The sequence below is a fragment of the Pipistrellus hanaki genome (assembly GCF_964339955.1).
Source record: "Pipistrellus hanaki genome assembly, chromosome: 3".
Taxonomy (NCBI): Eukaryota; Metazoa; Chordata; class Mammalia; order Chiroptera; family Vespertilionidae; genus Pipistrellus; species Pipistrellus hanaki.
The window spans coordinates 156,364,526-156,379,330 of NC_140505.1; the positions used below are offsets into that span (position 1 = coordinate 156,364,526).

Here is a 14,805-nt window from a genome sequence, read left to right on the forward strand (position 1 = left end):
TACCGTGAGGTTGTTGATGCCTTCCGAGAACGCACCTATCTGCCTCACTGTCCCTTCGGAATCTTCCATCTGCAAAGAGCACACCACAAGGTGACAATTTCAAGGAAAGTGCAGCAAAGTGAACAAACAGCTGAGAAGGAATGACGCGAGTTGTGCTGAACGGGATAGGAGCAATGGGATACCTCTGATGGTAATCTCCTTGCGCTGCTGTGAGTAGATGTGGGAATTCGGAAGAAACACTTTAATGGCACTTCCCAGACTGAATGCTCTGATGCTGACAATGGCACCAAAGGATTACGGATTAAAGGGCAATTTTTGGTCCCATGACTTCGTACTGAAAAGGCTGAGTAGTATGAGCTGTCCATTCCTGACTCGTTTTCATACTCAGATTTCCTTAAAACTGCCAGAGTAACGTAGGTAAGGCGCAGGGTTGGAAGCCAGCCTGACAAGTTGGAATCTCAGCTCTTCTATCTGAGGTAAGTTACTTAATTTCTCTGTGCCCGTGTCCCTCTCTCTAAAATTAAGATGAGAATATGCCCCATGTTTTAGGGTTACTGTGAACATTAATATATGTTAAGTGCATAGGAAAGTGCCTGGGATATAGTAAGCAGTCTGCAAGTGTTCACCGTCATTTTATTATTATCTTTATTCTTAAGCATTGGAAGAAAACTTCCTTGCTTCACAGACACAATACAAGAAGTTTCCATTGAGTGTTTCAATGCAGGGAGAACTTGAAAATAGGTAGGTGACATTGCACTTACCTGCTCTAACCGGTCCAAGTCATCTTCGTCATACAGGCGCATGTCCAGGCCAGCTTTGGATCCTTTCTTAGATACACTTCCTGATGCCTGTCCCAACTCCATTGGACAAACATATTCTTCCCCATCTTCCTGTTTCTTCTTTCTCAGATTCCCAAAATTGCTGAAGGTGAGTTTCCTTGGCTTTAAAAGAAAGAAAACGATAACATCCAGGAATTAGATAAAATTCATATTAAAAAAAAAAAAAGGACTAATAAATGTATAATTTCATCACACAGAGAAAAGCAACTGAATGATTAAATTTGTATAACAAATGAAGGCATCATAGGCCTGTGACTGATGCATCCAAATCTGATCAATGATCCCTGTTAATTATCTCGGAGGATTACATTTGTTCTTCTTATTCACTCCAACTAGCTGGGTAGTCACAGCGATAAAAGCAAAATATGCAAAGAGCCTTATTTTTGCTTAAACAGTACTTAATGCAAATGAGATTACTCAGGGCTAAGTACAATTTTACAAGGTTTTCCAGGCTAAGATCAGCAAAAGAAAATGGCCCTTATTGTATTTTCTTTTTGGGTGGGGCTGTGATTATCTTATATGCTTGTTAAGCTTCTATAACAGGGTGGTGACTGCTAAAATAATTCTTGCTCTTTGGGAGAAAAAACTTCCATGATATTTAGAAGAGAAACTACATCTTCATCACTGGGTAGTTACGGAAACTGTTAAGTAGATGGTGATTGGCTGATACAGAGAATTTATATATAGAACAGAATCTCTCAGAGGTTTCAAATCTGGCACATCTTCTAAAGGAGGAAGGGAGATGAAGAGAGAATGTCAAGCAAGTAGAAGGAGTTAAAAAAAAAAAAAAAAGAACTTGATCTCTAGCTGGTTTGCCTCAGTGGACAGAGCACTGGCCTAGTGGACTGCGAAGGGTTCCTAGTTCGATTCCTGTCAAGGACACATGCCCTAGTTGCTGCTTGATCCCCAGTAGGGGGCATGCAGGAGGTAGCCAATCAATAATTCTCTCTCATCATTTTTTTCTCTCTCCCTCTTCTTTACTCTCTGAAATCAATAAATATATATATATTTTTAAAAAGAACTTGAACCATATTTGTGAAAGAGTCTAATTCCCTATATCTACATTAAGCTGGTTAAGATAACATGCAGAAGAGTTAGCACAGGAGTCATTTAAAAGAAGAAAAAGGAGTCTGAAATTCGTATGATCTATAAATCTAGGCAAACTAGAAATATCCATTCTCTGCTGCTGTGCCTTTGTCTAACTTGCAAGTTTGGTCAATTATAGGCCAGACAAGCAGAATCTGTATGAGGAGAAAGGCAACTCGTATACATGATTTATCTACAGCAAAAATAGGACTAGTGCAATCAATATTTGGGCCCAAGTTATGGGCTCTCTGCCTTGGCAATGTATCTATTATAGAAACCAATATCATGTTCTTTATTATTGTTAACCCTAATAAAATAAATGATTTTTAGCAAAAATTCCCCAGAAGAAAACCTTCAGAATTGTATTTTATTGATTAGTGTTAAAGATACATATACCTTCAACCCATCCACAAAACTTAGTAAATCTCAGAAAATGGGATAGCCGGATAACAGAATTGAATCTTTGATCTCATTTTTGGTATAACCAATTATTACATGATGCGAGCTTGAACCAACCTTCACTTTGGCAGTGGCTGTTAAAAGTACATAATCTGGTAACTCCATGGCATCACGCTTCTGGTGTTGGGCCTCAGCACCAATCAGGAGGTTGAAATGAGTGGCCAAATGTCTTCTCAACAGGGTCTTACTGGGCGGGATGTTCAACAGCTGAGCCATTGTTTCCACATTAAAACGGGGTTCTAGAACCTGTAAGAAAATAAAGATTGTGTAAGGCTCGGCATATCACACATGTCTGCACTGTGCTTTATAATTTGCAAAACTCTTTCATTTAGTTATCTCCAATGACCTACTCAGTGAGATTCACTGAGTATGGACTTACATCTTTAACTGACATTTCTTTTCTTTATTCTGCCCAAGCTAGTGAGAGGAGAGCTGGTCCTGACATCCAGGCATGACTGAGTCAAGGCTTCTACCTCTCTGAGGTATTGCATTTGGGATGTCATTGAAAACAGGTGTTGTTTTTTGTTTGTTTGTTTGTTTGTTTTTGTTTTTTTAATTGATTTGAGAGAGAGATGGAGAAATATTGATTTGTTGTTCCACTTATTTATGCATTCATTGGTTGATTCTTAAATGTGCCTGGCCAGGAATCAAACCCACAACTTTGGCGTATTGGGACGATGCTCTAACCAACTGAGCCTTCCAACCAGAGCAACATTTGGGATGCTTTTGGCAGCCAACTTCTTTGCAACATCTGTGGGCAGAAATACAATCTGTATCTTTTGCAGAGGTTTTAAAACATGATATGAGAGCCAGCAGCCAGATGTTATCTAGCAGAAAAGAGGACAATGGAAGAGATGGGTTTAAATCTGACCTAGAGTTATGTAATAGTAAAAAATAAGGGGAAAAAACATGTTGAAAGTACAAATTCACTAGGAATAGTGCAGTAGGGTTGGATTAGACATCTTTAGGGTTATAATAAGTAAACTGATACATTTCTACTCATTATTAAAGGAGACAAAATGATAAGAAATCAATTTCAAATTAAATCAGGTTTTTACCATGAGCCCACCGTGGACACCACTGCCTCTGAGATTGGGGGCATACTCCGCCAGGTCCACGGAACGCAGCCACTCCATCACCCGGTGGTTGGTCCACTGCTGCACCTCTGAGGGGGTGATGCTGTTCTATGGGACAGAGGACACCAAGAGCTTCAATCACTGACTATGCGATTCCTCATATTCCACCTGCACGTTCTGTCCAAAAGTCTGCCCCACAGAACGGTGTTTCTTGTCCTCCCACTAAATGTTTACGGAGAGGGTAAAAAAGTGGTTGCTAATTTGAGTTCTCTTTGAAAGAAGATGGTCACAATGTTTCAAGCTTTTTTTAAAATTTAATATATTTTATTGATTTTTTACAGAGAGGAATAGAGAGGGATAGAGAGTTATAGAGAGTTAGAAACATCGATGAGAGAGAAACATTGACCAGCTGCCTCCTGCATACCCCCTACTGGGGATGTGCCCGCAACCAACGTACATGCCCTTGACCGGAATCGAACCTGGGACCCTTGAGTCTCTAGGCTGATGCTCTATCCACTGAGCCAAACTGGTTTCGGCTCAACATTTTTTTTTTTTACACACCAAATGATTGTAGAAGAAGCTGATTTTTTTTTTTTTTTACACTATTAGAGCAGTGCTTTAGGAAAGGAAGTCTTTATAGTGATATTTAAGTCTCTGGTTTTAGAAGGGAGGAAAATGAAATACACACAAGAAAAGGAGGAAGGGAAACTAAAACACAGCCTTTGGCTTCCATGACCCAGGTATAACCACCCTGGGAGGAAGGGAAGGAATAGAGGAAAACAAAGCCTGAGATGTAAATGAGGCTTGGTGTGAGGCTCTGAGGAACCCAGCAGCCCTCCCGCCGTTTCCAAGAAGAAAAGGGTTTCAGTACTGCACACAGGACAGCCGTATGTGTGGAAGGAGCGTGCTGAGTAACCCTCAACGCGAACACTACCTCATCAGACGGCCGCCTCCGTAGACAGTTGGGTTCAAAGTTGTTGATCCTTAGGACCTGGATGGCCCTTTTGATGCTGAGATGATGCAGCACACTCACGACCTTCAAAGACAGCAAGTCATCCTGCAGGAAAGAGCAGAACGCAGGGCTCACTGAGCAGGATGACCTCCACACGGGAGTCTCAAATATGCACAGAGAAGTGGACGAGCCCCTCTCCTAATAAACACCGAGGGCTTGTCGTTGTGTTCCAAGCTTTTACTTAATAGCTTTTTCTTGTTCGAATCAATATCTTCTCTAGGACCCCAATATATCAGAAAACCAAAATTAATGTTGTTCCAACTGACACTGACTTCCATCCATTTCTATCCCAAACATTCTGGGACAGACTTGTGGGACCCCTTCGCTCTGAAACACACAGTTTGGAAACACTCGCTGGGTCATGACAAACGGTGACTTGCTTTGATAAAGCAGATAGCTAAGAGGAAGTGATGTTCATTGACTGTCGAGGCTTGCTTTTCTGAGCTCAGACACATCCGTTTTGGGGAAAAACCAGAAGAGTGGTCACACACTCTCCCCCCAGCCTCAAATTTGTTCTAGAGCCAGAACAAATCTCTGGCTCTAGATTTGTTCGTGTTGTCCAGCAGACACTATAGACATTTTTAGAACATCTATGTCAACCAAAGCAAAGGTCTTGTTCAGAGTTGAGTGTAAAGAAATTAAGAAGCTATAAGTATCCACACATATCACCATTCATTTCCTTCAAGGAATACCTTTGGCCAGTCTGTGGTTACTGGGCACATTTCAAACATACCAAACACACCAAAACAAATGATTGTAGAAGAAGGTGATTTGGGTGGCAGTGTCAACATAAGCACAGGTCTACATCCAAATACACCCAGAAAGTAAACAAGGAAAACAACCATGTTAGACACATCTTATTGATAACATTTATCAGGAAAAAAATATTAATCTATTATAAAAATAGTTTTTAAATGCTAGGCATTCAGTTTAAATCCTTAAAGGCTACTAAGTGAACAAAAATTCTCTCCGAAGTTTTTCTGGATTAATTTCTTAAAGGTAGTATCTTATAAATTAGAAAAGACAATTGACAATCTTAAGATTGAGGCACCCATTTAAAACATTTGCTTGTGTGCTATTTTCAACTTAAAATCTATCAGATTAAAAAAAAACCATAAATGCATAATGTTCATAATGTCAATAAAATGTTAATAGCTTAAGGGATTTCAAAAGTAGGGACCATTCCTTTTTTAATAAAAAAATTTAAAAATCTTTTTAAAAATCTTTAAAAAAAATGTTTTTAAGTACTTCTAGATTTTCGGAAGAGTTGCCAAAAATAGTACAGAGTTTCATCTACCCTTCATGCAGCTTCCCTTAGTGTTAACATATAATTATAGCATATTAATTAAAACTAAGAAATTAACATAGACAATAATAAAATTAACCAAACTACAGACTTCATTAATATTTCAACAGTTTTTTTTTTTTTGAAGGTCCTTTTTCTGTCCCAGGATCCAATCCAGGATACCACATTAAAAACAGATGTTTTATGATTTAGAACTTCCAGGATCCAATTTTATAAGGTAATTGATTTATTATATTGTATTTAGTAGAGGCCCGGTGCATGAAATTCGTGCAAGAGTAGGCTTTCCTTCCCCCGGTACCCATGCTTCCCTCCGGTCCACTGGCACCCGGGACCTGGGCTTCCCTCACTGAGGGAGGTCCCACCCACCTGCCACAGACCTGGGCCTTCCTCTTTGGGGTGATTGGGTGAAGCCCTCCTGATTGACTGCCCTGCTCTCACACACACACACACACACACACACAAAAAAAAAAAAAAACCACATTCTAGTAAAAGTATGTCGGGTAGAACCCTGGTAGTACTGTGGCATCTAGAACATGTTCTCCTGGAATCCATCTCTCCCCACTGTTGTAAAGCAGGGAAAAGTCCTTCTATCCCTGGGGCAAAAGGCTAGACATATGAAACCATAATGAAGGAATCAGAGTGAAAGTTGACCTTTCCCCTACTTCTTTACTAGGGAGGTAAGGGGGAAAGGTGGGGGGGGGGGGTCGACTCCGCCCTAGCAGAACTGGGCAGAAGTAAGAAGGTTCCAGGTAACAGTTCTCAAAAGTGGGAGGGAAGAGAGTAGACAAGTCCCTGAGGATTTCAAGCCAGAAGTGTAGCCTTTCACTGCACATCTTATCTAATAAAAGAGTAATATAGCAAATTGACCATCACTACAACACACAAGATAGCTGCCCCCCATGTGGTCAAAGATGGCTACTCCATGTGGATACAATATGGCAACCACAAGATGGCTGGCAGGGGAGGGTAGTAAGGGGAGACAAGGTCTGCAGGAGAGGGCTATTGAGGGGGGACCAGGCATGCAGGCGAGGGCAGTTGAGGGGGACCAGGCCTGTAGGGGAAGGTAGTTAGGGGTGACCAGGCTTGCAGGGGAGGGCAGTTGGGAGGGACCAGGACTGCAGGGGAGGGCAGTTGGGTGTGACCATGCCTGCAGGGGGAAAAAGTTGGGGTGATCAGGCTGGCAGGGGAGGGCAATTAGGGGTGACCAGGTCGGCAGGGGAGGGCAGTTAGGTGTTGATGAGGCTGGTAGGAGAGTGGTTAGGTGATTAGGCTGGCAGGCAGAAACGGTTAGGGGCAATCAGGCAGGCAGACAGGTGAGCGGTTGGATTGTGAGAGGGGTCCCAGATTGGAGAGGGTGCAGGCGTGGCTGAGGGAAACCCCCCATGCACAAATTTCGTGCACTGGGACTCTAGTAGGAATATAAAATTTAGAAACTGCCAAGGATTAAAATCTCTATACTCTATTTAAAAGAAACATAAAATATAATTCATTCACCATACAATTCACTCATTCAAAGGGTGCACTTCAATGTCTACAATATTGATTATACATGAAATCAATTTTCTGGAAAGTTTGACTTAAATTGGGTTTCAAATCCTCCAACGCTGTTGCAACCACCAAATCCTACAATTTAAACCTAATGGAAAATATTCCTGTTCCTATCTTCAAGTTAAAGCAACATATTCAAACTCTGGTGAATCCTTGTGAAAACCCCTACACCCCAGAAGGAAATCACTTACGATGGTCATGTAGTGGAGCATTCGACCATCTACCCGGCCTTCATCAAACTGGGTCTTGTATTGGGGGAGGCCAATGTCATCCAACCATCCTAAAGGACAAAAATCTGTGTTGTTAACATGCCACAGAATGCCTGTCCTTGTGTTCAAAAAGGAAGAGCGGCATTATTTCTTTATTTGCTTGCTTCCTTATTTATGGGTTTAAGAATTTAAAACCTCTTACTAGTGACCCAGTTGAAATCCAGCTTTCCGTGATTGGTTTCCTCTTCAGATCCCAGAGCTTGCAATGCCAGCTGGAGTTTCTTTCGATGAAGTGAATGTTTGATTCCAAGTTCCTGAAATCATAAACAGAAACACTGGCTTTACAATCCTGTCAATATGGGCTGGGTGCCACTGGCAATGGATGCAAATTCCTCCAAAATGAAGCGAACATCCAAGAGCCAACAATGACATTAAATCAGAATGCTAACTCTGGCTAGTAAAAAGTTGCTGAATAAAAAGCCTCTAAAAGGTCAAGACCACTGGAGTTAGTTTAGTCGGGGTGTGAGACATTCACGAGTAGGCTCCTTCCTGGGCAAGACTGGAACTGTAGGACGCAGAACAGGAATTCTACTCTTATTAAATAATTGGGAAATGTTAAATAATGGAACATAAAATGTAGGGCTCTTTCTTTGTTGTTGTTGCCTTTTGCAAAGAGAAGTTGAATTGCATATATTACATTGGGGAGACGGGTTAATAATGACAAAGCCACAGAATGATTTTGAGAAATATGAGCTTCAGGTTTATTATTATGGCCATACAATTATTTTTCATTAAAATGCCCAGTGGCTTAAGTGTTCCATAAGGAATCATTACAACCATATCCTTTGTTTTTAGTCCATGAAATAAAATAAGCATGAAGCAGGAAACCCAGATTTTTCCAAGAGCACTTACTGGCTCCCCCCATTCCCATTTAAGGCGTAGAAAACAATCCTACATTCATATTCTCTACCTCTCTCTCAGAATTCATTACGCAAACAAAACAAAGAAGCAGTCAGTCACCTTCTCCAGATCTTGTTGAGAAGCCTGCAAAAGTGTTTGGCCAGATGCAATCCAGTGCTTGCCAGAATTCAGGTAGGACCCCAAGCCCTGTTCCACAAGCCAATTGCAAACCTGCTCCTTGGTCCATTTGGCAAATGGCATATCCAAGTCACTATAGGAAAATGAACAATTGTGTGAAAAACAACTCAAAGCCAATCCTATGGCTTATCATTAAAGTTGAACAACTGTATGCTCAACAGATATGGGTATTTCCTGGTGATATACATTTGTCTGTGCAAAGCTTAATATCAGTACACATTTGGAAGAAGAGGAAGTGGCACTAGAGTTGAAAGTGACCTTGTGAGACCAATCTTCCTTTCAAATGAAACCACAAAAGATGCAATGTGGTTAGCAAAAACATGTTCTGTAGAAGACCGAGTTGAACCAAGTCAAGTCATTGTACCCATGTTGTTTGAAGACTGAATTCACAAACAAAATGCACTAGGTCAGATGAAAAGAAACTCAAGTCAAACTTGAATTTGTTTTAGCAGAATAATGGTTTCTTTCCAGGTGGTAATCAATGAGAAGAGGGCAACATGTCATCCCTGATTATAAGAAAGTATAATCAAAGCAAATTTCTGTTTTTTTTTCAGTTTGATACACAAAGAGTACTCCTGGTTTGTTTTTTTTAAAGTGGTGATAAGACCTTTTTTTTTTTTTTATTATCGATAGCACAAGGAGGTCCTCTACTGTGTACAAAGAGAACATATGGCAAATGAGACTGCTCAGTATTTGAAGAAGGCTAAACAGAGTTAAAAGATTTAGTATCAATGATTGGTGCTATATGTTTGCCAGCCCCACCCTTTTTATGCTCGGGAGGTCAGTATAGTACAGGTAGTTCCAAAACAGCCCTGAACTGTGGGAAAGGTGTAGGAAAAGTTCCTAGACTCGTAATAACTAAAACATTACACAATCCTAATAATTTAAGATTTCTGATAGAATCTATATCTTTAGATGCTTTCACAAGTTCCATTGTTTATTAAACAGTGATCTGTCTGATACTTAGCACATATAAGTTAATTTAATCTTCAAAACCATTTTTCGGGTAAGGTACTAATACCACAAGAAACCGAGACAAAAAGCATGAAAGTAGCTGTTCAACGTTATCCAGCTTATAGGAAGTGGTAAGACCAGAAATCAGACCCAAGCAACCTGCCTCTAGAACCTACTCATAAACACTATACTATCCTATCTTTGTAAGGCTATGCTTTAGAGTACTTGTAATTATTTTCTTTGAAAATTTAAGTCTGGTAGTCATTCTAATACAGATGTTACAGGCACTTCAGGTGTGGCTCCTCACCTAGCCCAGATAGCCCACATCTGCTGCACAGTTGTTCACCAACCATGGCCAAATTACAGTGCTCTAAAGATGGTGGACCCTTCCACGAGGCATGGCAGTAAGCAATGGATCTGACTGTGCAACCCAGGGACAATACTAGCATTGTTGGTGCTCATGAGAACCCCTGATACTTGGGAAGAGATGCAGAAGTCCATTAGTTTGGTGGTTCTTACCTATTAGATTGTCCCAAATCTCGAGACCAACCCAGTCGGGGCCCAGCAGTTGCCCTCGTCCCTCCTCGTTTGAATTCAGTTTCAGACATGTCATCTGGGTTGAATGTAGTTGACTGACTTCTCCTAAGTCTGAAGAAAAGATACAATACACATTGCCTTGTATTTGACCTGAGGAGGCCTTAGACTAATCAGAACATTTGTAATTGGTGTACACATTTGAGCTACTCCTCTTTGTATGTCATTAGAATAGACATTTGGATTTAAAGTTTGAGACCCAATGAGGTAATGAATCCCAAATCACAATCTTCCTTCCAGAAGAAGAACACAGAAGCTTTACAATGTCATATCCATTTCCAGCCAATTGTCCATTTCTTCCTACGTATGAACAACACAGAAGACAAAGTCCATTCCACTTGTTCACTCTGTTACTTACTTTCCAAAGAGTTTCATGATGCCTCGGGATTTCTTTTTGGAATCTGGAGATGATGGGGACATCTGGAAGGGGCTGCTCCCCTGTGAATCTTTTGGCCGAGAAGATACACCAGCCAGGTCTAGGTGCTCAGCTGTCTCCTTTTCTGTTTCAGCTAAGAAAACAAACTCAGTGAATTTTAATATGTAAAATGAGCATGATTAGATGTTAGGTGCTGGGCTTTAAAAACTGGTAAGAATTCTTCTGTTGGCCTATAAACCAAAAGCACCCTGTCCTACTCTATATCAGTTGCGTATAAAGTCAACTAAGAAATACAACACCTTTGAGATTCAAGGTGTGATAGGATTGCTATATTCTTTCCTTAAGTAAATTTAATGCATAATGAAATTATTCTCAATACTGCTATATCATTTGATACTGTTGACTATCTCCTACATCCTTCAGAGTCATCATCTCCCTTAGCTTCTTGGCATGACCCTCTCCTAGTTCTGCTATCTGATAGTTCCTTCTTCGCGATAGTATCCTGTTTTCTCTTCCTCCTCCACTCCACTCCAAGATTCTTTTCTAAGTTCTCTCTTCAGGATCTCCTGACAAGCTCACCTCTTCTATGCTCAGCACTAAATGATGGCTTCACTAATTGATAAGCAGTTGGCATCAATATCTATGGGCCTCATCTTTCTCTCCAGCCTCAGTATCTGCAGTGTATATTCCCAATTCAGTGTGCCAGGGATATCTTGGACTCAGCAAAATTCCCATACAATTTTTTTCCCCTGAATCTTCTCTTTATGTAGTTATTTAATATTTCATTAATAATAATTAATATGTTCCTTGCACTCCTATTTGTCCTTTTCATTCCTTCTTTACCTTTGGCATTTATTTCAAATCGGTTACCAACTTCTGGCAATTCATTATTCAAGAAATGTATTTTTGTTTATAACCTATTACATCCGAGGTACTGAGAGAAGAATGAACTTAATATGAGTAATTTTTTTGTTTGATATAAAATTAATGCCTGTTGATTCTGCCTTACAAAAATAACATCCAAATTTTCTACTCTTGGATCTCCAAGCATTAACTATTTTAGTTCTTTTAGCTGTTCCTTAATGGAAACATGGAGAAGGAACTGATCCCACACTAGCAAACATAAGGGCTACGGTTTCTTCGATGTGAGATTTCACACTTTTATGGAGGAAAGTAAATGTACAAAAATCACAGTAGCAGTGTCTTAGAGAGTGGTAAAGGTTGCAGAGGTTGACTTTTCTATGAAGCAGAGCTGTGGTTATAGGTTATAGTAAGCAGCATTTGCCTCTTAGCATTGACAATACCTTTCTTCTCAGAAAGGTAACAAAACACTGGGAAATATAGTTATCCGGATGAATCAGTTTATTTTATTCATCCAGTGTTCATTTTAGACATTTACAGCTACAAAGAGAGAGGAGTCACCTTTGATGACCCACGTGAATAGATATGTGGATATCTATGTAAGGTAACAGAGCCTGTTGGAAAAACCCAAAGGAACCTTTCCATTCAAATCCTTATAGCCATGATGGGTATTGATGTTCCTGAAAAGTTGCCTATCCTATCCTCATTTCAAAAGCATCTCATTTTTATATTTAGACCTTCCCCCTCCACCCTCACCCCCCTCCTCTGGGAAGCCTGCCCTTTAAAGAGGAAAATTGAATTCCTCCTCGTAAAATCCCTTTCGGGGCAGCTCCTCAAAGAGCACATTGAGTGACCTGTGTCATCACGAAGTGTTACCTCTATCTTCAAAACAATAAAACGTCAGAAGGACGTTCCCCTAAGAGAATTAAGTCTAAAAAGCCATTTTCAAACTCTTCCACAGATCTCTCGATTTGGCAAAAAATATTTCTTCTTGGAGGCTGGGGAAAATGGAAACATGGAGAAGGAACTGAGAGGACCTGGGAGTTAGCGTGAGAGAGGAACTGTGCTTCAAGGGTGGAAGCTGCGTAAATTCCGGGACACACTTGCCCTGCACTCAGAGGGATGCTGTGCGCTCTGGATCCCCCCAGTGCTGCTCGCAAGGTGTCATTAGCATTGCTTACAACAGCATTTCTGCTTGAAAGCAAAGGTTCTACAGAGAGTCCTTTTTAGCAGAAGGTGGAAAGAACCCTCTGGAGCAGAGAACTACATTTTTTTGGTTGCTGCCAGTGCGCTTTCTAGAGATCACAGATGCCAAGAGCAGGGATTAGCCCGGTTTGGAGCACAGCACTAGCCGAGGCTGGCATGCAGGGGTACGATACCTAAGGTGGGTGCACTGGCACTTCGTTTACGATCTTCAGATATCCCAACAACGCACACAATCACACGCAGCCCAATGGAGAGAACACAGGGGAATGACAAAATGAAACACAGATCAGACTCCGATTCCCAAAACACACACGGTGGAGGGACGGCAAGTTCCCTGCGACTCCGTGAGCAGTGTCAACATGGGGTTAATTTGTCCACATGAAACACAGATGGGAAGCTGGTTACAATGAAGTCAGAGGGAAGCATGGTTTCAGGTCCTCCTTCTGTGTACACCGCAAGAGAGTCTACCCAGAGCTACCTTCAGGTAGACAACTGAATTAAATCCACGGGAGAATTTTTTTTTGCTAATTTCCTCCCTACGTCGTTCACCGTCATTTCTAAGAGAAAGGCATAAACAGATGAGTCGGGGAAGGGAAGAGACTGTTCTCTTCCTTGTTCTGATGAAATTCGGGTAAAGGCGTTTTGACCAGACGTACCCAAGTTCGGCGCACTTGCTGTCCTCTTATTACTTTTTATTTTAAAGAAGCCACGACCAAAGGAAGATCTGCCTTTTCGGGTGCCAAAGGGGTTCTCATCCATGCAGGCATCGTGCCCTGGAGGTTTAGGCGGGAGGGTTCCAAACGGGCTGCTTTCTACTGGAGCTTTATCCTGAGAGAGAAGTAGAAACAAATGAGGCAACACCAATGCACAGAATTATGAGCACCTGCCAGGCACAATACTAAATATGTTACACATGTGGGATTGTACTTAAAGGGATAACTAAATAAATTATGAATATCAAGTGCCACATTAGAAGTTTAAAAAATCAATTCTGAAAGCTACTTAAGAAACAACAACAAAAACATGCTTGTCACTAACTTATAATCCGTATCGTATATAAAGATGTAATATGCAAATTAACCCTCACGACCTCACAAGATGGTTGCCTAGGACCAGGCCAGCAGGGGGGGTAGTGAGGGATGACCAAATGACTGAACAGCAGGCTGTGTGGGGTGACCAGGCAAGCAGAGGCCCATGAGGGGCGACCAGGTCAGCAGGGGGGGGGGCAGTTGGGGGCAACCAGGTCAGCAGGAAGGGCAATAAGGGGTGACCAGGCCAGCAGTGGGGGGAGAGTTAGGAGTGACCAGGAAGGCAGGCAGGCAGGTGAGCAATTAGGAGTCAGTGGTCCAGGATTGTGAGAGGGATGTCCAACTGCTGGTTTAGGACTGATCCCCCAAGGGGTCCCGTATTGGATAGAGTGCAGGCTGGGCTGAGGGGATCTCCGCCCACACCTGTGCATGAATTTCATGCACCAGGCCTCTATTATTTAAATATTAGGGACTTTAAATATTAGGATACAGAAATTCTCAAGTGTTCTTTGCCTCATCCCCCCCAAAAAAACATAGAAATAAAAAGCCAGAATAGCAACAGACTTCTTTTCCAACAATTATGACACAGATCTGGATATGAGACAGTCCACATTCTTTATAATATAACTGCATCTATAGAAGCCCAATACAGCATAATATAATTGCTCAAGGAAGTAGACATTATTCTACACAGGCAGTGTAAGGAGACGGTATTCCAATTATTTTATTTTATTTTATTTATTTATTTATTTATTTATTTAATATATTTTATTGATTTTTTTTGCCCCCCCCCCTCCTTCCCTCACATACATACCCTCCCTCCCCAGAGTTTTATGTCCATTGGTTGTACTTATAAGCATGTACACAAGTCCTTCGGTTGATCTATTATCTCCCCCAGATCTTCCTCCCCTCCCCACTGTAATTTGACAGTCTGCCTGTTGCTTTACTGTCCTATATCTGTCTCTTGGTTCATCAATTTATAATGTTCTTTATCACCAATTATTTTAAATATTCTCCTCAAAAAATTAATAAAATGAAGGCATAATCAGCAAATGTTTAAAATATTTTTGAAATGAGATTCTGGGATATATATTCATATCCTGCTTGGAAGTTACTAAATTTGAATCAACAATTTTCAAAAACTGTGATATAT

At 41.0% G+C, this 14,805-nt stretch overlaps 1 protein-coding gene across 27 annotated transcripts in view; it reads right to left on the reverse strand.

Moving 5' to 3' along the window:
- The window catches only part of PPFIBP1 (PPFIA binding protein 1), a 178,663-nt gene that overhangs the window by 1,958 nt on the left and 161,900 nt on the right, over positions 1 to 14,805 (reverse strand). For 16 of the 27 annotated variants that reach the window (XM_084877212.1, XM_084877210.1, XM_084877211.1 and 13 more), the window contains 11 exons: positions 13,281 to 13,452; positions 10,540 to 10,690; positions 10,107 to 10,235; positions 8,556 to 8,706; positions 7,738 to 7,849; positions 7,518 to 7,606; positions 4,395 to 4,517; positions 3,443 to 3,568; positions 2,442 to 2,630; positions 762 to 941; positions 4 to 69 (listed from right to left, as the gene is read on the reverse strand). In XM_084877212.1, coding sequence (XP_084733338.1) covers positions 4 to 69; positions 762 to 941; positions 2,442 to 2,630; positions 3,443 to 3,568; positions 4,395 to 4,517; positions 7,518 to 7,606; positions 7,738 to 7,849; positions 8,556 to 8,706; positions 10,107 to 10,235; positions 10,540 to 10,690; positions 13,281 to 13,452 — 1,488 coding nt within the window. Of the gene's footprint in view, positions 1 to 3; positions 70 to 761; positions 942 to 2,441; positions 2,631 to 3,442; positions 3,569 to 4,394; positions 4,518 to 7,517; positions 7,607 to 7,737; positions 7,850 to 8,555; positions 8,707 to 10,106; positions 10,236 to 10,539; positions 10,691 to 12,797; positions 12,831 to 13,280; positions 13,453 to 14,805 lie in introns of all 27 variants that reach the window. The other 11 variants (XM_084877209.1, XM_084877203.1, XM_084877206.1 and 8 more) reach the window with 1 other exon arrangement.